Source organism: Castanea sativa, chromosome 6, assembly GCF_040712315.1.
Source record: "Castanea sativa cultivar Marrone di Chiusa Pesio chromosome 6, ASM4071231v1".
Lineage (NCBI taxonomy): Eukaryota > Viridiplantae > Streptophyta > Magnoliopsida > Fagales > Fagaceae > Castanea > Castanea sativa.
The window spans coordinates 56,297,220-56,319,389 of record NC_134018.1 but is presented as its reverse complement, the minus strand read 5'-3'; the positions used below and the strand labels follow the sequence as shown (position 1 = coordinate 56,319,389).

At 36.9% G+C, this 22,170-nt stretch overlaps 1 protein-coding gene across 5 annotated transcripts; it reads right to left on the bottom strand.

Annotated features, from left to right (window-relative positions):
- Positions 1-3,081: 3,081 nt before the first annotated feature.
- On the bottom strand, positions 3,082-15,086 carry LOC142637999 (tRNA-specific adenosine deaminase TAD1). Of its 5 annotated transcripts, XR_012844951.1 has the most exons (12): positions 14,885-15,086; positions 14,659-14,782; positions 13,735-13,925; positions 13,449-13,583; positions 12,661-12,774; positions 11,722-11,891; positions 11,567-11,643; positions 11,357-11,476; positions 11,193-11,280; positions 3,803-3,914; positions 3,543-3,631; positions 3,082-3,343 (listed from the first exon to the last, which is right to left on the bottom strand). XR_012844951.1 is itself a non-coding variant. In XM_075811986.1 (11 exons), the coding sequence occupies exons 1-10, from the start codon at positions 15,030-15,032 to the stop codon at positions 3,807-3,809; spliced, it is 1,275 nt and encodes a 424-aa protein (XP_075668101.1). In that variant the 5' UTR covers positions 15,033-15,086; the 3' UTR covers positions 3,082-3,631; positions 3,803-3,806. The 5 variants fall into 5 exon arrangements, 4 of the variants coding, with proteins under 4 accessions (XP_075668101.1, XP_075668102.1, XP_075668103.1 ...); XM_075811986.1 differs by having other exon boundaries at positions 3,082-3,631; XM_075811987.1 differs by having other exon boundaries at positions 3,082-3,631; positions 11,193-11,277; positions 14,885-15,069.
- Between the last annotated feature and the right edge of the window lie 7,084 nt (positions 15,087-22,170).

Below are 22,170 nucleotides of genomic sequence, written 5' to 3'. Positions count from 1 at the left end.
CCATAGACTAAAATTGAAGTAGCAGTCATATGTAAAAAGGTCAATTCCAACCTCCCTAGCCCATTGGCTTCTTAGCAAAAGATTTTTGACTAGATCTGGTGCATTTGGGTATTTGATAGAACGTCATATTATTGTGGCTTAGGAACTGAGTTTTACTTATAAATCTTAGTTGAAGTAATGGGTATTCAAAATCCAATTTTGAAGCATTTATTTGCAGTGGGATTTAGAGAGTTTTTTCGTAGCTGTAGTTTCTGTTGGGTTACGTAAATCATGTTACAGCTAAATTCTCCCTTTCGTATGTTCAGTTTTTCTATTTCAATAAACTCAGTCTTTTAGATGTCTTAAGGACTACTTGTGTGGTTGACTGTAGTTCTTTATTTTAGATTATTTTAATAATATTGAAGTTTATAATAATAAAAAAAAAATAAGAAATCATAAGCTTAAGCTTTTGGATAAGGGTCATATTATATCAAGGTCATATTAAGATGTTATTTGCTAAACAAGTAATATCAATGTTAATGACAATAACGATAAGTCTACACACAACGTAATTCACAAAGAATTTCAATTAGACAACAAATTTCAATGTTGTCTAAGATGACAATTCGTTAATGATAAATAATAAAATAGTGTTAGTGATGAACCCATATGAGAATTAATAATAACATTTCAGTTGTTGCTCTATAATGAGAAATTTGTTGACAAACTATTAGCATTACTTGTGTTAATGGTTGTCTGCCAAAGTGACTTGGTTACCAAAATCCCTTTGACAATTGTCATTGGGAGGGGGTGAAGAAAGTTCTTCTTTAGAAAAATGTAGAAAAGTTAATAGTTTGACTATCACTATCTTTGAACAGTGTTTTCATACAGTACCTATTCATTGTAGGTTCTTTCTCTACAACACATCTAATTCTACCAAATTAGGTTGATTTTAGGTCGAATTCAAAAATGGTAAATTAGAGCTTTACCTACCGTACAACACTGAATTGTTCTCCCTTGAGAATAGTTTACTTTGTATATTTGGCAGCTTAGGATATAATTGCAGACAGTATTGTACCTCCCAGGCTAAATAACTCGGTTGAGCTGCATTTTATCTTTTCCTTTAAAACAAAGCATAGTGCGACAATCCAATCCCATTAATGTTTAAAAATAACCAGCTCAATTACGAGCTTGGTTATTCATAAACACATGGCATAAAATGATCTAAGAAAGATATTTGAAAAACTTATAGTTAACCTTGATATGATGAATGAGGTTTTCATTTGTAAGTTTAAACTTTTTTGAGTTAAATAGTATCCCTATATGTAATATTAAGACCTCGATCAGAATCTCTCCAGCACTTACCAGAGCTCACAATGAGCATGGACCAAGTGAAAGGGATTCCTGAGATTTAGAGATCACCAAATTATGAGGGCTCAATTTTGTTGTGGGCCTTACTAAAGTGAAATCACCCAATTATATAAAATAAGACATGATTTTATTTAGTGTCTTGTTGAAATACATTGACATTGTTATTAAATTGTGCAGACTCTATGCTTGCTTTGTCATAATTTATATAAATAAATAAATAAATAAATATATATATATATATATTTATATACATACACATTCACCCTATGGAGGAAGGGAATTCATTTGGAGCATTTAAATAAAACACCCCAAAAGTATCTCTTTTTGAAATGTAGAATTATTTTTATACTGCACATCAAGTACTCCCACTCAGCTCAACATGGATAAGACACTGGTTAGCAAGCTAACTTGAAGAAACAAATCACCATCCACCATTTTTTTTTTTTTATAGGTAACGTAAAATATTATTAAAATATTATTAAAAATAAGGTCAGCCCGAGTACATTAAGGATGTACTAGCTATCTACCATCTTATAGCATAACTATTTTTGTGTAAACTCCCCAGCAGCTGCATGCCCTTAATATAATTTAGATACAATACCTTAAATACAATACCTTAGGTAGGGGTGGTAATTCGTGTTCGCGTATCGGATTCATGTCGTGTCAACTCATACAAATTCGACTATATGGGTCAACACTAACCCGACATGTTTATTAAACGGGTCAAGATTCCTCAACCCTAACACAACCCATTTATTAAACGGGTCAGTCGTGTTTACCTGTTTATCTGATTTTTTCAAAATAAAGAAAAAAATTTATGGAAAAACAAGCAAATAAATATTTTAAATACAAAATTTAGAACTAATGAGTAATTATATCACAAATAATCATTCAAAACTAAAACATATCTCAATATCATAAATAACCAATCACAATACATCAAAGAAAATAAACTACAATAACTAATAAGTTTATATACCTATAGTTTGAATGGTATATTGGTAAAATTTCATTTAATTAAACGGGTCAGACGGGTCAAACGGGTTCCATAGGTTAAACCCTAACCCAACCCGTTTATCAAACGGATTCGTCGTGTCAACCCGAATATGACACGAACTCATTAAGCCTCAACCCATAACCTGCTAATTTCGTGTCGTGTCGGGTTCACGGGTCGTGTCCAATTTTGTCACCCCTAACCTTAGGTACTGTACATTAGGTTCTCTAATTAAATTCAAACACTTGGTTGTTTTGAATTTAATTGTTCTTAGAAAAGATAACACTATTCTTATCTCATTGGTCAATGCAACTAAGAATTTAAATTTAATTAGGAAAAACCTAATATAGTGCACCTGAGGGACTATGCCTAAGTTTAATTCTTTATCGAATCAAAATCAGTTTATACTCAATACCCCACAAAATTGCCATGTGGAAGATCATTTCCTAAAAACAAGATACCCCAACCAAAAACGCTTTTGACTTTCTACTTTTAGGGTAAACAATACGTAACCCATAAAACAATCCATTGAAATATTATTGAACCAAGTGGCATGGCTGGCATATGTATAAACGCAAACAGCTTATGAGAATTCTTGCTTCCTTGGGCCCCCAAACCAAGCTGTCAGAGACGACCCAAACTAGAAAGTTAGTCACACTCGGTAATAAATAAACTAAAAAATATGGTGTATTTTTCACTCAAGCTATTCACGTGCAGAACTTGCTAGCATCACCAGATTATTACTAATAATGCATTCGATTATTGCAGCAGTATGAACAAATGAATATTATGATTGGTGTTCATCTCTCTACACCTAGTCCTTACTCCTTAGTCTATATACCAATGTCATTAGCTGAAAGTCAAAAAGTTAACACGGTTACAATTTGGTGCACTAGGAACAAGTACAAAGTGAAGACTAGAAAAAGGCGTCAAGCAGAATAATGCTTGTTATCTCCAAGTCCAGCATAATATTTTAACCTTTTTCCCACGACCTATAAACTGATAAACATTTGTCCAAAAGTCAGTCAAATGTTTTTCTATAATCAAACTAATCTCTGATAATTTGAATCTATTAAATGTTATTACTCAAAACTAGGCCCCATTGGAACCATTCACCGATGCCATAGACTCATCTATGACCTGGGTCGATGACACAGCTTAGCAACAACAAATGAACATCCGCACCATTTATACTCACAAACAAACTGGAAGAGCAGTTGTAACATTGCAAGCAGTGACCTTAGGTTCCTCAAATTTTTGTCTATCAGCTTTCATACTCTGAATGGCCTTAAAGAAAAAATGTGACTGCAAACTTCCATTTCACATTGAAGACAGGGTTATGCACTCGCCAATTCATCTAGAACTATTTATCATATCACCAGCAAATTAATTTAGAACAATTTATCATCTCTCACTAATGTGCTAACAGAATTGCAGACTAAGTAGCACATATCTCACCTTACTATCTGAAAATGGAGAAGGCTTCATAGTCTGGTTTTAATAGCCAATTGCTAAAAGGCGGTCTTCCTTTAAAAAATTTTGAAGTCAAGTTGTATTCCTGAGCCCTCTCCTGGAAAGGGATTATTATGTCAGACCAGTTAAAAGATGACAGGTGATATACACCAGTTGACACCAGCTAGCTGAAATCCATTTTTCATATCTTCAAGTACAGCAAATCAACAAAAATGCTAAGCCACCAATACATTTGTTTATTTTTTGTGGGTCTAAATCACCAAGTACATTTATTTTTATTTTTATTTTTATTTTTTGATAGGTAACGTAAAATTTTATTAAATAAAAGAAAACAGTCAACCCGAGAACATTAGGAATGTACTATGGGGACACAAATCAAGAACCAAAATGACAACGATCAAGTAAAACAGTAAGGGAAGAACGTTAACACACCAAGTACATTTACTTGAATTTACATCTCACAACTTTAGGATGCCAGCTTATGGAACCTTCACTTGCCAAAAAATTACATAACTGATATGCTTGCTGCTTTTGTCTCTCATTCACACATGCACATTACATAACTATATTTTTATTAACAAAAGTTTCTTCACAGAATAAACATGTTTTTGTAATTAGGCAACCAAATTATGAATATTGTATCCCTAGCGTTCTTAACAAAAGATACCTCTTTAACATCTTGAGGATAAAATATGTAGGATACAGGATAAAATAATGAGAAAATTTATTGAAATAAATTCAGGTGAAATTTTAAAATCGACTCCTTTTTACACGTATCCCCATTGATGCAGCCTAAATGCTTCAACTAACTATATTCCTATAAATATTTACAGTCCAGATAAATGAAAAGATATTGATACAAAATATAGAGATGTTAGCAAATTTGCATACAAAAACCTAATTAGTAATTTTGTGTTTCATGAGAAGATTGGATTTTAAATTTAACAATAAAAATATAAAAAGGTCTATAGATATTATTTATTTGATATTTAAATATAAGAAAATCTCTCAAATTGTATTGAGCCTGGTTTGCCAAAATAACTGAAGACAACATTTTCTTTTTGTTAAAAAATCCTGAAATTACCTTTTTTTTGATAAATAACGTAAGAATATTATTAATAATAATAAAGAAAATGCCAAGACAAGTACATTGGGGATGTACTATGAGTGCAAAAATCAAGAAACAAAAGAACAACGGTCAAGAAAAATAGAAAAGGAAGAACAAGAAAAATGAGAAAAAACCACACTCCATTCAAAGAGAGTGTGTAAGAAAAAAGACTTAATCTCCAGCAAAGATCGTTCACAGCCCTCAAAACTTCTAGCATTCCTCTCTCGCCAAATGCACCAAATCAAGCAGTGAGGTACTAATCTCCAAACATTAATGTGACGATGTCGCGCAAACTTTCCTTGCCAAGCCTCAAACACATCAATAACAGTACGAGGCATAACCCACTGAATACCAAACAAACAGAAAACCAAAGACCACAACTCCCAAGCTATGGTGCAATGAAGTAGAAGATGATCCACCGACTCCCCACACCTCTTACACATAACACACCAGTCAAGAACTATCACTCGTCTTTTACGAAGGTTGTTTGTAGTTAAGATCTTACCTAAGGAAGCAGACCAAGAAAAGAAGGCTACCCTTGGAGGCGCCTTCGATTGCCATATCATTTTTCATGGAAAGGAAACAAGATTATGAGGGTAGAAGGAACTGTAATAACTTCTAACCTCAAATCTTGTATTCCTTGCAGACTTCCAACAAACCTTATCTGGACCAAACCCTCTCACTGACGAGGAATAGACTAGCCCCATAAACCGGTCAAAGGCTTCCTCTTCCCAATCTTGTGGTGGACGATGAAATTGCACATTCCAGTGAAACCTCCCAGCAGACCAACCCATAACTTCAGCCACTGAGGAGTCCTTAGACCTACTAAGACAATAAAGCTCCGGAAAGGCCTCTTGGAGAGTACAATCCCCACACCACACATGCTTCCAAAATTTTACTCTAGTACCATCCCCCACATCATAAACAAGAAGTTTAGAGAAGTTCAACCAACCACTTCTAATATATCTCCACAAGCTGACCCCATAAGGACTTGTCACCTTCTTCGTACACCAACCACCCCACATGTTCCCATATTTTGCCTCTATAACCCTCCTCCATAAAGCATCAGTCTCGGTACCATACCTCCACAACCATTTACCTAATAAGGCAGAATTAAAATTACTCAACTGTCTTATACCCAACCCCCCATCCTGCAAAGGCCTACAAACCTTGGCCCAATTAACTAAATGAAATTTAGGTTCACCACCAATCTCATCCCACAAAAAATCTCTCTGTAGCTTCTCCATACGCTTAGCCACCTTACCCGGTAAAGGAAGAAGGGAAAGGAAGTATGTAGGTAAGGACGATAGTGAGCTTTTAATGAGTGTCACCTTACCCCCTTTAGATAAATACATTCTCTTCCAACCTGCTAATCTCCTCTCCATTCTCTCAAGAATAGGGTTCCAAACAGATAAGTCCTTAAATTTTGCACCTAAAGGGAGGCCCAAATATTTCAAGGGCAGAGAAGACTGTCCACACCCCAACAAACCCACCAAAGCCTCCAAATTGGGTACCCCTCCAACAGGTACCAACTCAGATTTCCTTAAATTAATACGAAGCCCTGACACCTCCTCAAATCTAGCAAGAATCGCCCTCAGATTAGCAATCTGAGAAGGTTCAGCATCACAAAAAATCAACGTGTCATCTGCAAATAAAAGGTGAGATACCATTACTGAAGGACCAGACATACTGCCCACAAAAAAGCCTGAGAATTGCCCAGTGGATACAGCCACATCCAACATACGACTCAATGCCTCCATCACAATATCAAACAACAATGGAGATAAAGGATCCCCTTGCCGAAGCCCCCTAGAACTTCCAAAGAAATCAGAAGGGCTACCATTGATCAGAATGGAAAACTTCACAGTTGAAATGCAATACCTTATCCATTTTCTCCATTTTTCTGAGAAACCACAACGCCGCAGCATATACATTAAAAAATCCCAACTCACATGATCATACGCCTTCTCCACATCCAACTTACATAGCGCGCCCGGAACTCCTGACTTCAATCTACTATCAATACATTCAGAAGCAATCAAGACGGAATCCAAAATCTGTCTGCCTTTCACAAAAGCATTTTGTGAATCCGAAATAAGTCCATGCGCCACCCTACGAAGCTGATTCGCCAACACCTTAGAAATAATCTTATACATCCCACCAACTAAGCTAATAGGCCGATAATCCTTTACCTCCACAGCATCCACTTTCTTAGGAATAAGGGCTAGGAATGAAGCATTGAGACTCTTCTCAAACACCGCCTGAGTATGGAAGTTGTGGAATACAGCCATAATTTCATTTTTCAAAACACCCCAACAAGACTGGAAGAATGCCATGGAAAAGCCATCCGGGCCAGGTGCCTTATCACCATTAAAGTCATGGATCACCTGAAACACCTCTTCTTCCTCAAAAGGCCTATCCAACCAACTTGCATCTTCCACCGAGATGCTAGAAAAATCCACATCATCTAAGACAGGTCTGTGAGCCACCTCCTCAAAATAAAGCTGCCTATAAAATTGAGAGATACAGTTTGCTATCGCAGCCGGGTCCGAAGACAACACCCCATCCACCATAAGCCTATCAATAGAATTAACCCTCCTGTGAGAATTAGCTATACAATGAAAAAACTTAGTATTCCTGTCTCCTTCCCTAACACAAAGAACTCTGGATTTCTGCCTCCAACAAATCTCTTCCAACAGGATAGCTTTCTCTAACTCATCACGAATTCTTCCCATTTCCGCCCTTTCCTCTGCTGATAAACCCTGACTCTCCTCCCTATTCTCTAGAACACTAAGGTCCTTCCACAATTTTCTAATCCGGACATCAACATGACCAAACACCTCCACATTCCATCTTTTCATATCATTTTTAAGGAGCTTTAATTTATTGGCTAGAATAAAACTCGGTGCACCATGAACCTAGTAGGAATCCCACCATGACTGAACCTTATCCACAAAACCTTCATCCTTTAGCCACATATTCTCAAATCTAAATGGCATACTCCCTCTCTGAAAAAATCCACCCTCAAGGACAATTGGAAAATGATTTGAGCACAATTTAGATAGCCGTCTTTGAGAAATTGTTGGGAACTTATCCTCCCAATCTGCAGAAAACAAAAATCTGTCCAACCTAGCCTTCGAAACAACTTCTCTAGAATTAGACCAAGTGAAAGTACCTCCTTGCAATGGCAGATCAATGAGACCCTGTTCTGAGATAAAATTGGAGAACTCCCTCATAGCAGTAGTGAAAGAAGTAGACCCCAATCGTTCAGAAGGGAACCTAACCACATTAAAGTCACCACCCACACACCATGGGACACTCCACCAGCTATTCAAGCCACAAAGTTCCTCCCATAATAATCTCCTATCTCGGTGTAAGTTAGGACCATAAACACCCGTAAACGCCCATACAAACTGATCTGACACACTTGTAAACTTACAGGAAACCGAAAATCTCCCCACTGCCTCCTCCAATTTATTCACTACCCGAGTGTCCCACATCACTAATACCCCACCAGAAGCACCACAAGAGCCTATGTAAGACCAATCAACATGTTGGCCACCCCACAAGCTACGAATCATTGCTCTATTAATTAGTCCCATTTTGGTTTCTTGAAGACAAACCACATCTGGCCCCCATTTCCTAATCAAGTTTCTAACCCTGAACCTTTTATCCTGCTCATTCAACCCTCTAACGTTCCAAGAAATAATCTTCACATTCATTCATAAGACACAACCGCCCGCTCAAAACTTGCACTCCTTGCTTTATTTGTATCATACTCAACATTCAAAGATGACAGCAAATTTTTCAGCTCCCGCTGACCTTTGTGTCCGGACTTAACCAACTTCGTCTGATCACCCACCACAAGTTTCTGTCTATCTTTCTTTCGGCCTCTATGGCTAATAACTCCCGTAATCTCGCTCCTCAAAACCTTCCAAGTGAAGTGCCCACAGTTTCTTGAAAGCCCTTATCCTATTGGTTACCCATTGTGAAAGTTGACAATTATCTCGCATTCTCCTTACACCCAATCTCCTTCATAGGACTAGACTCCAACTCCAACGGACCTTCGCAGCCAAAGGTACCACAACTAATGGCTCATCACCTCCCTCGGAAGACCTCAACCTTTCATCGGACTCCCACGAGGCTCACTTACTAACCCGGGGAACCACGGACAAGGAGTTTACTAGCCCTCACTCTCATCGCAATTAACCCTGCCGCCGCTTCATTAGTACAAGAAACACGCTCGGTACACACTCACCCTCTATACTGCGTACCGACAAACAATACGGAGAACGATACGGTGACAATAGGAGCACTAATTGCCGGCCATCACGCATTTGTAAAATCCGCCTTTGGAGTTACTCCAAGTCTTATCCAAATCTCAGGACCAATTCCACTTATATTTGGGCCGGGGAGATGAACTCCTCGAGTCGAATTAACCAATCCTTCCAAACCCACAAAGTCCTCAACCCCATCCTCCGATGCCACTGAAGAAGACAAAGGCACCAACTCCGACACTATCGGGTCATCAAGAGTCATTACCTGGTCCAATAATGTGTCCGATGACACCACCGGCCCCAACCTCGACCCAAACGGAGCACCGATCGAAACACCGTTTCGGGAGACTTGGGCCACCACCGCCGGTCCTGTCAGCTCAGTGGGTGGCTGGACTAGACGAACCGAGCTGAGCTGACCACCCTCAAGTTCAGCCTCCGTCACTGCGAAGTCCATCGGAGCTGTCGGCGATGTCGAAGGTTGCTCCGAGGTGATGGGTGTGACCATCGATATCCTCGGCGATGTCACAGGGTGCTCCGATGTGATGGGTGAGGTCACCGATACCTTCGACGGCATTGCTGGTTGCTCCGATGTGGTGGGTCTAACCATTGAGCGCCGAAACTCCTTCGTGGCAACAAGTTTAATTCCACCTGAACTTGGCAACGTGACCCCTTTCTGGAAAAAAGACTCCAGAGTCGTAGGTCCACTAAGTGAACTTTCTCCAGCCTCAAAATTAGTTGGGCTTAGCAATCCCAGGCCCAACATGGGTTCTTCATTACCCAACGAGGCTTGGGCCTTCAGCTTGGATGGACCCAGACCCACTGCCTTAGTAGAATCAATATTTCGTGGAACCCATTTGCCAGCTTGTTGACCTCCCTTAACAGCATCCCATAATACCCGCCTCTTTCCAAATTCATTCACACTCACAGTCAGCCCTCTCCCCAGCCAACGTCCCTTCCTATTATTACGCCACTTTCCAAACTCAACCATTTTTGAATTCAAATTGAGTTGCAAAGGAATATTACAATTATTTCCTTCCAAGATTTTCTCTTCAATTTTATTCTTGCCATTAATATCACCTGCTCCACCCTCCCCACCACCCACGCCGCTGATGAGAACTACCGCGTTTCAAAAGCTACAACCTGTGTATGAGACTTTTCACTTGGAAACTCCGCAATATTCTTCACAAAATCAGCCTTAACCTTATCTTTGTTGAAGGGCTGCTGAACATGCTTCAACCTTGCTCGCACTTGGAGCTTTGGCCGGCTTCCACATAGGACTCCAGGAGGATGATGTTTGGGGATCCGTTTAGACCTATACGGTACAAGCGCAATCCACCACCCGGCGCATATTGAGCGAGTTCCAACATCCTTCGTAATTCAACCCCAAAAATTCTCCATCCGTGTTGTAATTTACCGGCAGGAATAATGATAGTTCGCCGCCGCCCACCAACCTTAAGCTCGATCCATCGATGCGTACTGCCCAAAAGAATTGGACCCCCTTTGCAAGGTGTACGCCGTAGCACCTTCCCTGAGCGTGAAAAATTGCTTAGGACTAACCCCAATCACAAAGTGTTCCAGATTCCGCACTAACCAAAGAGCTGCACTCTTGCCCATAAACACCGATTGCATGTAGAATTTTCCCCGTTCAAAGATCTTAAGGGAAAAAAAATTCCCTCCTTCCTCCACCACCAACTGAAATAACTTAGATTCAATAAAGAAACTTCGGAATCCCCCCATATTGATCCTAGTACATAAAAAACTAAGACAGGATTTCTGGCTAATTCGAGGTAGCCGGGCCTCCTCTCACATGACCTACTCTTTCAGGATTAAAAAGCATTTACTTTCATTGATACCAATGTAGTTATTAAACTAATCAACTATTTCGTTCTGTTTCAGTTAAATCTTCCTGAAATTACCTCATCATCTGGATAACATAATAGTCAATCAACAACAGTCTGCAGATCAGCATCCAGAAAATTAAAAATATTACCTTGAGTGCTCGATAAGAAATCTCATTGGCTGGATCTTTGGTTTGGCATTCATGTCCTAGTGACAAGAAAATCTCCAATAATCGCCTTCTGTGCAATAATAGTGATGATTGTGATTACGCTATTTCTACAGGTGAATTTTTGTTCAAGCATCTTATCAACTTACTTGCACAGAGAGGACTCAGTAGAAGGAGAGAGTGCTCCTTTGGCAGAGGTGCCTTGCTTTCTTCCAGTGGTTCCAAGAATGACTTCATGCAAACCAGCTTTATTCCAACAAATCGAATACCTAACAATTAAAGCACACAGAAACGTTTAGCAACCAATCAATTATAGGAAAACGTGAACAACTACAACTGGTCAAATTTAATTGAGGTACCCGCATGTTAATGTGCTCAAAGCTGTTTCAGAATGCTGAAACTCCTTTGGTGGTATTGGGGCTGCCCAAAATTGTGGCTGCCAGTGTAGTTAGAGTAATGTTGTCATAAGCCTGGTTATTTTCCATTTTACAGAGATAAAACTCACTTTACAGACCTGGTTCACCTGAAAGGGACTCATTAGCTCACTTGAAAATGGTTGGACTCGATCATATATAGCTCTTTTCAAGCAATCCTCTAAGAGAAACTTTTCAGGACTGTTAGGGGATCCCCCAACAGTAACAGAAGAAAGGTAAACAGGTTGAAGAAAGTAGGAAAGCAGAGCCCCTGAAATATGAGAATGAATGACCTTTTTATTTTATTCCCATAACAATAGTGCCCAACAATTTATAAAATTATAGTAAGTAAAACCTTAAACACTTGCCAAAGTGTCTATAACAAGAAAAGAGAAAAACAAGTGATACAATCCTACAAACATGTATGCTCATCTAAGACAGCAACAACTACAACAACAAAGCCTTGGTCCCAAATTTTTAATGTTGGCTATCAATCCTCGACAGATTAGTCGAGGATATATGCATGTCTTATACAATTCTAAAATTAACACGTTTTACACTGGTGCTCACACACACAATCGTACAATTTAGATTTTAGTAACTATTAATGATATTAAATGGTATCAAGATACTATTTTTAAATTTAAAGAACATCAAAGCCTTAGTCCCAAAATTTTGGAATCGGTTATGGATGCTCAACCAACTAATCAGGGCAGCAACATGTATTCTTTTTCCTTGATTCTATTATATTCAAAGTCATACTCTTCGTTACCTCTTTAATTGACATGTCTTTTTTATACTTCTATTAAAAAAAAATTTAGGTTTTCCACTATCTTTTTTCATTCCCTCAACTTGAATTAACTCACTCTTACTCAGTAGTGCATAAACCACTCTCCTATGCACATGACCAAAGTCCATTTCAAGTGACTTTCACTCATCTTTTCATTAATAGGGGGTCACGCCTATCTTTAAGCAAAACAGAAAGCTAATAATTATCTATGCTTGAACATGAGATCACAGTTAGTTATTAAAGGACAAACCTTGAAGTCCCACAACATTCCAACGAGCTATCTTGTCAGAGCAACTAACTGACAATGTTGTATCACCACGGCCAGGCTTTCTTTGAACCGAGCAAAAACGTTTTGGAGCATCACCTGAAAATGAATCCACTTATACTCTACATTCAGATAAAATAGTTAGTAATAATTCTTCTCATAGAAAGACGCAAATGCTACAAGTATGTCATAAAACAGAATTCTGTTATGAAAATATCGAAAGCAACACAAGAAGATGAACAAGGAAACCATGTAACTTGAGAAACTAATAACCAAATGATCAGCCCTCTAAATGTCACAAGGTAGAGGTAGAATGAAGGAACTTTCAATTCATAATGTTGCTCAAAGTTTGACAGTGCCCTCTCTAGTGATATCCTGGTTCTTTATTTTCTTTTTTTCTTTCTCTTTTGGTAAATAGATACATTAGTTTTTCATCATAAAAGAAAAAAACAATATAATATTACCACTTTACAGCATACCTGGGACTTACCACCCATACTCTTCTACTTCACTAAAGTAATATAAAAGTAGTAATTCAGGATGAAAATGGCAATCTTAAGTTTGATTTGAATCACAATGATTACTACATAACAGCCACACATTTATCCACAATAAAATAGATACAATGTGAAAGAAGCAATAGCCAAGAATTCGCTAAGACTAGAAGTGAGGTAACATGAATAACCCAAACAATAGGTAACATCCAAGTGAGTTAAGAAGAGTTCAATGAGAAAGAGGAAGAAAGGAGAGGATAACTAAAATACTAATCTCACCATTATTCTTTACCGAACCCTCCAAGGGTTCACTTGTGGAATTGTCAAGATCACCCAAACATGATTGTGAACCCCTTTCCCTTGGCAGGTTAGTTTTAAGAGGAGACAATGGACAATCAAGTGATGCAGCCCCACCTGCAGGAAACAAGAGAAAAATAGTATAACCAGAAACGAAGCGTGTCTGAAGAGTTTGGTAAAGTTTTAGTTAATGCATTAACCAAAAAGAAAGAATTTTTCTATATGTCAGAATTAAAAACAAAATAAATAAAACATCACTAAGAATTACATGGTAGTTGTGATATGTAGAGGTGTAATTGCCAGCCCGGTTTCATTTTGTATTTTCCTTGGCCAAGAATATCTGTGTCTAATTGAAAGGGCAAGCTGTCTATATCACCACCTTGCAATATTGTGCTTCCATCAATATGCTTTTGCTTATTATAAAATTGAGTAAGACATAGAATCTGTGCATAGAAAAACCTGGTGCCATAGACATAAGAAAAAGAAATCCTTAAAACCCCAATACAAGTACCTTAAAAACTAAAAAGAAATTTCAGCTTTACATCTTACACGCCTCTAAATTGTAAAAAATCACAGCAGAGAGCCCACAAGAACAGAAGTCCATTACACAATAAAGTATATACAAAACAGGCAAAGTTGTATAACAATCTTCAATCGGTTCCTGAGCATGAGCATAAACTACTGAGCCCGTCAGGAGCAACTGATTCTAGCAGGTGGGGTCAGTTGCCCATAGGTTTTACAGGATAGATGAGAGTCCAAACTCCAAAAGGGCTCTTCTTTAGAAAGGTTCCACAGGTTACCAAAGAGTAAAAATTATAACAATCTTCAATTATGCAATATTAATTTATTGTCAAATGTAAGGTATGATAATTGGTTAAAACAAAACAAACCCTTTGTTCCCATAGTATCATCTAAAACTGTAAAAGTTCCAAAGCAGAGAGCCCAAAAGTTGAAGTCCATTACACAATAACTAACAATCTTCAATTATGCAATATATTAATTTATTCTCAAATGTAAAAGGAAGCGGCACTTGGTAAGAACAAAAACAAAGCTTTAGCTTTAGTTTCTTCCGTAAATAGTAAAAAACACAAACAGCACAACATAGTACAATGAACATGGTATGAACAACAAAACTAATGAAACAGCAATCAAACAAAAACAAAGTGTAAGTAGTAAAAGAGAGATAGTGTACCTGAGCAAAGCTCTGCGTGCAATAATTTCAGCGTGGGAGTCATTGAGAATGTCACCACGAGGGCTCAAGAGAGAGCGGCCAATACACTTGGTCCCAGTTCCCAATGCCACAACTTCCAACTCATCTGAAAATCAAATCACCACATAACATAAGAAATTCAAACACTTTGACAAAAATGGAAAAACTCTGTTTTGGTTTGTCAATTGTGAGAAAGCAAAAGGGAGACCTTGAGAAGGAGAGGAAAGGAGGAAAGCAGCCAAGACAGTGACTTCGCGTCCCTGAGGCTTTCCTTTCTTTGGGAGAGACTTGTATACAGACAACACTTTGTCTGACACTTTCTCTCCCCACTTCTTCTCTGCCTCTGCCTCTGCCATCAAACTTCAAAGCTCAAAGCAAACTCCAGAACTGTCTCATCTTCTCAAAGGTATGAGATTTTCCTATTACCCAGATGATGATTGTAAAGAACTTCATTTTGGGCTAGAAGCCTAGAACTAGTCAAACAGAACGTCCAGCCCATTTTCAAATACTATCTTAAGAGGAGAGCCCGAACCGTCTTGGGCTAGACCAGGTCTTCAAATTTTGTTCTAATCATTTATGGCCCGTTTGGTCCATGTATTGGTTCATGTATTTAAATACATGTTTTCAGTTTTTAAACAATATTATGCGTATTTTCATACACTTTTTCGCCTATACATATTTCCAAAAAAAACTAACAATTTTTTTTTAAACACACGTACCAAACGATCCCTTAACCTTGGGTTTCCTAGTTTTATATAACATGTTTTTATTAATAAATGGGAAAGAATAATACTAGAAATATAAATATTTTATAAAAAAAATTTACAAACCGTTGATGAAAACTAATAAAAAACTAGTCATATTAACAATTTATGGCAGTAGCATTATTTGAAAAAGTTAACAAATGGCCTAGTATTGGTTTATGATACATTTTAGAAATTTTTTATGGAAAAAGTAAAAAACAATTGATTGTTTTGAAAGTTTTTTATATTTCCTATTAAAATAATATCAAAACTTTCTTAAAATTTTTTATTAACAATTATCCAAGTACACCAGTTAACACTTAACATGACCCTTAATAAATATATAAAATAATTAATGTTTTCTTTTTTAAAGATAATTAAATTCAATCATTTAATTCATTAGTTAAAACAATTACATAGTTGAATTAATGTGCAATGAATATAAGTCATGATCTTGTATGGATTGAAGAAGAACCTGTATTTTTTGAGTGATAGCTTGAGAAAAGATAGACCTGTTCAGTGAAATCTCAATTTTTCACGAAAAAGAAAAAGAAAAATGTGCACTAGTTGGATTGGGTAAATTAAGGTTAAATTCTCAACCAAATAGCTATTTTAACGGGTGAGAAAATTTCCAAACTATTATCAAACCACCAATCTACAACTAGCATGTCAATTGACAATATAGTTGGTTTCAACCCAATGAACTGGGTAGATCAACAGAATACATTTGCTTAGGTTGGATATTATCTAGCTAGACCATAGACCAGAACTTTTTAATGGATCTTTTGGATGGGCATGTTTCAAATAGATTTTTCGTTTTTTTTTTTTCAAATAAAAAAGAAAAGAAAAATAATAACAAATACCAAAAATATATATATTTGGTCGATTCTTGGTTGGTTCAAAAGATTCAACCTATACGTAATATGTCAATCTAACTTATCATTTTAATGGGTAAAAACTATCCAACATGTGCCACCATCCACACTAACACCGCATGGCTTAGCAAGTTAAGCTGATTTTTTTTTTGTGCAATTCTAAGTTGAATTTAATTAGGGAATCGAAAGCACAATATTTAAATTTTGTGTATATATATACATATATACAGGGACGGAACTACAATTTGACATTGGGGTGCAATGGTCCCCCTGATATTTTGAAAAAATACATGTATTATATATATAATGAGCTTGATTTAAAAGTTAGGCCCAAAAACAATTAAACCTGGTCCCCTCCAAAATCTTGGCCCTTTAAACCAAAAAATATATATATATATATATATATATATATATATATATATTGTGGGGTCATGGAGTTTGTGATTTGGCCGAGAGCATGTGGTTTTGGCCGACAAGAATGGGTGGTCCGAGTCAAGTATCTCCTGATAAAGCCAAACGCAAATCTAGTATAAATTCTAAAGATTCGACGATGGCAGAAGTTAATGATAAGAACGAGTATTATGAACGTACAAGAGGGATAAGGACTCAAAAATATCTAAGGAAAAGCTACCACCGCATTAATGAGGAAGTGACCTCCGACAGATTACGGAACCTTACAACCAGAAGACTTTTAGAGGGAGCTGATGGGACAACCATCAACTGTCCACATGTAGTCCACGTGTAGGGTAAGGATGAAAAGAGAGAAGTAATATAAATAAGGGTAGAGATCCCAAAGAAGGAGAGATGAAAAAAGGAGAAGAGAAAGCACTATAGCAATCTCAACAACTCCTGTAACCATGGTCATCCAATATACGCTAGGACAGAGCTCCTCGGACTGTGCCGAGAACCAACTTTCTCGCACAAACCGGGTTCAATTCTTGTTGGCTCATCATCCAAAACTATATTAACTGTTATCCAAGCACTAAAGCCTAGCTCTTTGACCCACTCTCTACAAATTTATTGTACTGGGCTCACTGGGCCAAGATCCCTTACATTTTGGGCTTGGTTTGAAAATTGTGTCCCCACATATATATAATGAGCTTGATTTAAAAGTTAGGCCCAAAAACAATTAAACCTGGCCCCTCCAAAATCTTGGCCCTTTAAACCAAAAAAAAAAAAAAAGCTCAAACAATAATACAGGTCAACCCCAAACTCTTGCACCCTAAACCCAAAAATGCCCAAACAACACCATAAATTAGCTCAAATAAAATCTATTTCAGCCTAAACAGTGTTAAAAATTTTAATAAAATAAGTAAGCCCATTTTTAGAATGTAATAACAAAATAAAAACCATTTCAGCCTCGAAGAGAATTTGCAGGTTGATGCCTCATCGCCATCGCCAGCAACCACGCATTTACACTTTGCTCACTCACCGTTGCTAATCAGATCTCCATTATCATTGCAAGTATTTCTTCTTTCTTTGCATTTTGCAACGCCTGACTCTCTAGCCAGTGAATCAGAGACTCATTTGATTTTTCTCTCTTCCTCCATACGCATTTATGTGTTTTGCCTATCTCTTGGAATCTTTTTACATATTGATTTATGTATTTTGACTTTTCTATCTCCTTATGTGTGACTATATTTTTCTATTAAGATATGCTGTAAAATTGTGTGGTGTCAATAGTAGGACTGTGGGAAGTTGGTAGAAGCAGTTGATTAGATAACACTATTGGTAGTGGGGTAATAGTTGGTGTGGGGCAATGGGCAAGTGTGGCTGAATAATTAAACAAAAACAAAGACAAAACAATTGCATAAAATGTCACACAAACTTAACTAAATAAAATTGTGACACCCACATTTAGTGACTCATAGTACTATAACTAGCTAATAAATTGATAATATATAAATTCATAAATTGCAAATTGATTAATTATAAATTGATAAGTAATGAACCTACCTTTAGAAAAGTAAAAAAAAATTTACCTAATGAATTATGCATAGTGCTTACTTTGTAATAATTATTATTCCTTCTATGACAATCATTGATGATTTTTTAGATTTAAAAGAATGTCTAATTCTCTTTTCATAAATGATTGAAATATAATATATAAGAAAAGATAGTTTTATTTGTTAAAAATACTAAATAGATACTTATTTGGATTTTTATGATTTTTTTTCAAACTTCTGCCCCCTCAACTAAGAATTCTGGCTCCGTCCTTGTGTGTGTGTGTGTATATATATATATATAGGGTTGAGTTCAAGTTACGCCTGGTGTAGCTCTTAGTAATGCTACACCACCCAATAACTTCTTATTGAATTAATATATTGAAAATTCAATCGTTGAATTACATGTTTTATATGTTCTTAACATGCATGCCAATTTTCATATCAATCGGATGTTATTTACCATTTTATCTATAAACTCATCTTTTATGCATTATTTTAAACTACAAAAATTTTAATTTTAATAATTGATTGATGACATGGCTATTAATATTTGATTACCTCGAAATTTTGCAAGCATAAAAAATATACAAAGATAATATAATCTAACGGTGGATTTGTCAATATTCGCATCTAATTAAAAAATACTGAGTGATGTAACATTGTCTAGAATTACACCAGGTGTAACTTAAATCCAACCCATATATATTTATATGGATAAAGTTTAGTTACAAAATTGATTGTAGTTTAAGGTTATAAACTCACTCAATATCATAAAACTTACTACATATTTTGAAAATTTAATCGTTGAATTGCATGTTCTTTACGCTCTTAAGTCTTAACACACATGTTAAATTTTGTATCAATCGGATATAATTTATTATATAATCTATAAACTTATATTTTATACATAGTTTTAAATTACAAAAACTTGCAATTTAAAATTTTATTGATGATATAACTATTGATCTTTAATTTTCTTGAAATTTTGCAAACATAGAGGATATAAAAATATGTAATCCAATGGTGGATTTTTTAAAATTCACCTCCAATAAAAAGATATTGAGTGAGTTTATAGTTTAAGATTACAACAAATTTTGTAACTAAATTTTGTCCTATATATAATTCATATTTAGTGTGGGAAAATACACTTACTCCGCTTAACATGGCTATATCACTAGACATTACTAGACAGATTCCTCTAATTCAAATTTTACCAAGAAACTAAAAAGTATGCATGCTCGACAAGCCAACACTTTTAGGGTAAATGTCAATTGTAGTTAAAGTGGTGTTTGTCTGGGCCTGATTTATGAAGAAAATTAAGAGGACCAATTTAAGAAAAAACTTTACAAGGTCCAAAGTAACTTTTCAAATGGCGACTATACACTATAGTTTTTACCTTTGACAACATTAGTGGAGAAGTAACACTTTCTAAACGTCTCTTGCATGTTCATATAAAGAAAATTACAAGAGTAAAACATGAAAAGCAAATAAAATGATAAAATAACTAGTGAATCAGTGATGAGTTTGTTGTCTATATACAATTCATCTCTTCTCATGAGCATCTTGAAATTAGGTTAGGAAGAACCAAAAAAGAGAAATAGTAGATTTGAAAAATAAAAGGTGGATTAATAATTGAATTAGCACGTACAAAGTGGATTATAGATCATAATTAATATCTTAAATTAAGAACAAAAAGAAGCTCACCAAGCATTGTAAGACACACCACCTTTACGACTTATGAGGCATCAAATAAGATACAAAAATCCAAAGAAGCCCCATTCATGGCCCGCAACGCACATGTTGATTCTCCTAAGCTCTCCGGCCAGTTGGTGGTCACTACTCACCAGCACACAAATGACAAATCTGCATGAATGCGAAGCGGCCAAACATTGGGTCCCCTCACATGGTGACCGCCCTATAATTACAAAATTCCTTCTTGTGAAAAGAGCAGATGGTCATTGCTTGTAGTGACATAAGGCGTGCTTTATGATTTTTAACTGATTGAAAGAGATCATAGGGCCTTGTAAAGACTGAAATGGTGGTGTCCATTCAGCACAAAGCCTGTTAAGCCCATAACAAAGGCAGGACCGGAGACCTGATTACCTTGGTCGCCACGCCTACCTTGGCCAGTGATCCCGGAGATCAACGTCGGTCCAACCATGTCGATGATTTTGTGGCCGAAGACTTATGACTACTGATCTTCAGATTAGTATTTGAGTAGAATTTACCTAAAAATGAGTATTCATCGAATGTACCTTTTATTCCATTATCAACATTTATTGCACCTCACCATCTTATAGTCGCATGAGATGCGAGTGAACTTATTCTATTTGCCTACTATTTTTTGAGGTTGAAATCCTAGCATATGTGCACTTAACCAACCTGGAGGGACAACTTACTGAAAAAGCCTATGACCTAATTATGAGCAGGAATTCATACCAAATGCACACCCCTTTCTTGCCCTATAAAATACCACATCACTATTCAAAAATATATGTGTGCACGCGCACTAAAAACACCATTTCTCTGTAATTTCCCTTTACTAACTTGATCATCAAAGCCTCGTTAGGCAAACTCACTAGTTGCCCCTAACGAAGCATAGGTCTCTATCCATAGCATATCACTTATTAGGTTATAAAGATCTAATTGAGCATAGCCCTAATAGAAGCCTTTGCGGTAGTTTCTCTTCTTCTTATTTGCCTACTTACGATTATATTGTCTAGTTACAAAAATTTTTTTGTAAGAAAGAAAGTACTTGATGTCCCAAAAAATTAAAATTGTACGGTATGGGATCCCCGAGCCCTTTGGGCCTTTGACCTCGGCCCTATGGAATGGTTCCTGGCCCAACCCCTTATACGAGGTAAGGCCCCAGGCCCACAAAACCATAGGCCCGAGCCTCGTGTCGCGATGCTTGGCCCAAGACACATCGGGCCTGTGATCTCGGTCAACTGCATCTTAGATGGGAACATGATTGCTCGGGGTACACGTCTTGACTGCCCGGTAGAACCTTGGGGAATATCGCCGCCGAACAGCCCATAGGAGGTGGGAACCAGTTCCAATGCCACTACTGCCACTCCCAACAAACATCCACTTCGAAACAATGGAATTGGACCCCCATTTCCACTAATAATCAGGAATAATCATGTCGTTCCCACTAACCTTACACTATAAATAAGAGACTAGGATGAAGAGGAAGAGGAAGAGGGTTGGGAAAATTGGGAAGAGAGGACTGATAGAGAAGAGCGAGGGAATTCAGAAAGGAAAGCAACCTTGCGGAGGAGGGCTTGCAGAAACTGGAAATCATTTGGGTCACTGAGCATAGGATCACCCGTAGGAGGAAATTACAAGCCCACGATACAAATAGATGGTGAGCCCAATAATGCACATTTGGGTATGCACACAAATAATGACAGTGCTTTATATTTATAGTAATCATTGATTAAGGCAATCTCAAATTGATCAATTGTCTCTCTAATGATTGACAAGTGCATGTCAACTAACTCTTGATTGAGTCTCGATCAATCTAGAATCAAGAGTTTGGATTCTAACTAAGCTCATTAAGTCGGTTGTTTAAGTGGGATTTTGTGTCATGGATGCAAAACCATATAAGGGCGCATAAAAGTTTACAAAAATGGGATTTTGGAGAACTTGCATCTTACCACATTGAAAACAACCCTAAACCTCTCTATTCACCATTACCAAGAGGTCAACAAGTGATTTGAAGATTGGTTCTTCAAGTTTGCTATCAAGGTTGAAGCCATGGTACCTTCCACGTTCGTTACAGTTGATAAGAATCTTCAAGGTGGTCCTTGAAGTCACGAATGTAATTCATTTAGAGAAATCCAAATTAGAAGAGTCCAAGGAGCATGGACCTAGGGCTACTTAAACCCAACCATGACCTGACGGAATTATCCAACTCAACACCACTTG

What these genes read in the sequence shown, in the direction of transcription:
- LOC142637999 (XM_075811986.1), bottom strand. Translation starts at nt 15,032, where the DNA reads ATGGCAGAGGCAGAGGCAGAGAAGAAGTGGGGAGAGAAAGTGTCAGAC. An exon ending in CCTTTCCTCTCCTTCTCAAG is followed by an intron (nt 14,783 to 14,884) that starts GTCTCCCTTTTG and finishes TTTGATTTTCAG; the next exon opens with ATGAGTTGGAAGTTGTGGCA. An exon ending in TTGAGCACATTAACATGCGG is followed by an intron (nt 11,477 to 11,566) that starts GTACCTCAATTA and finishes TTTAATTGTTAG; the next exon opens with GTATTCGATTTGTTGGAATA.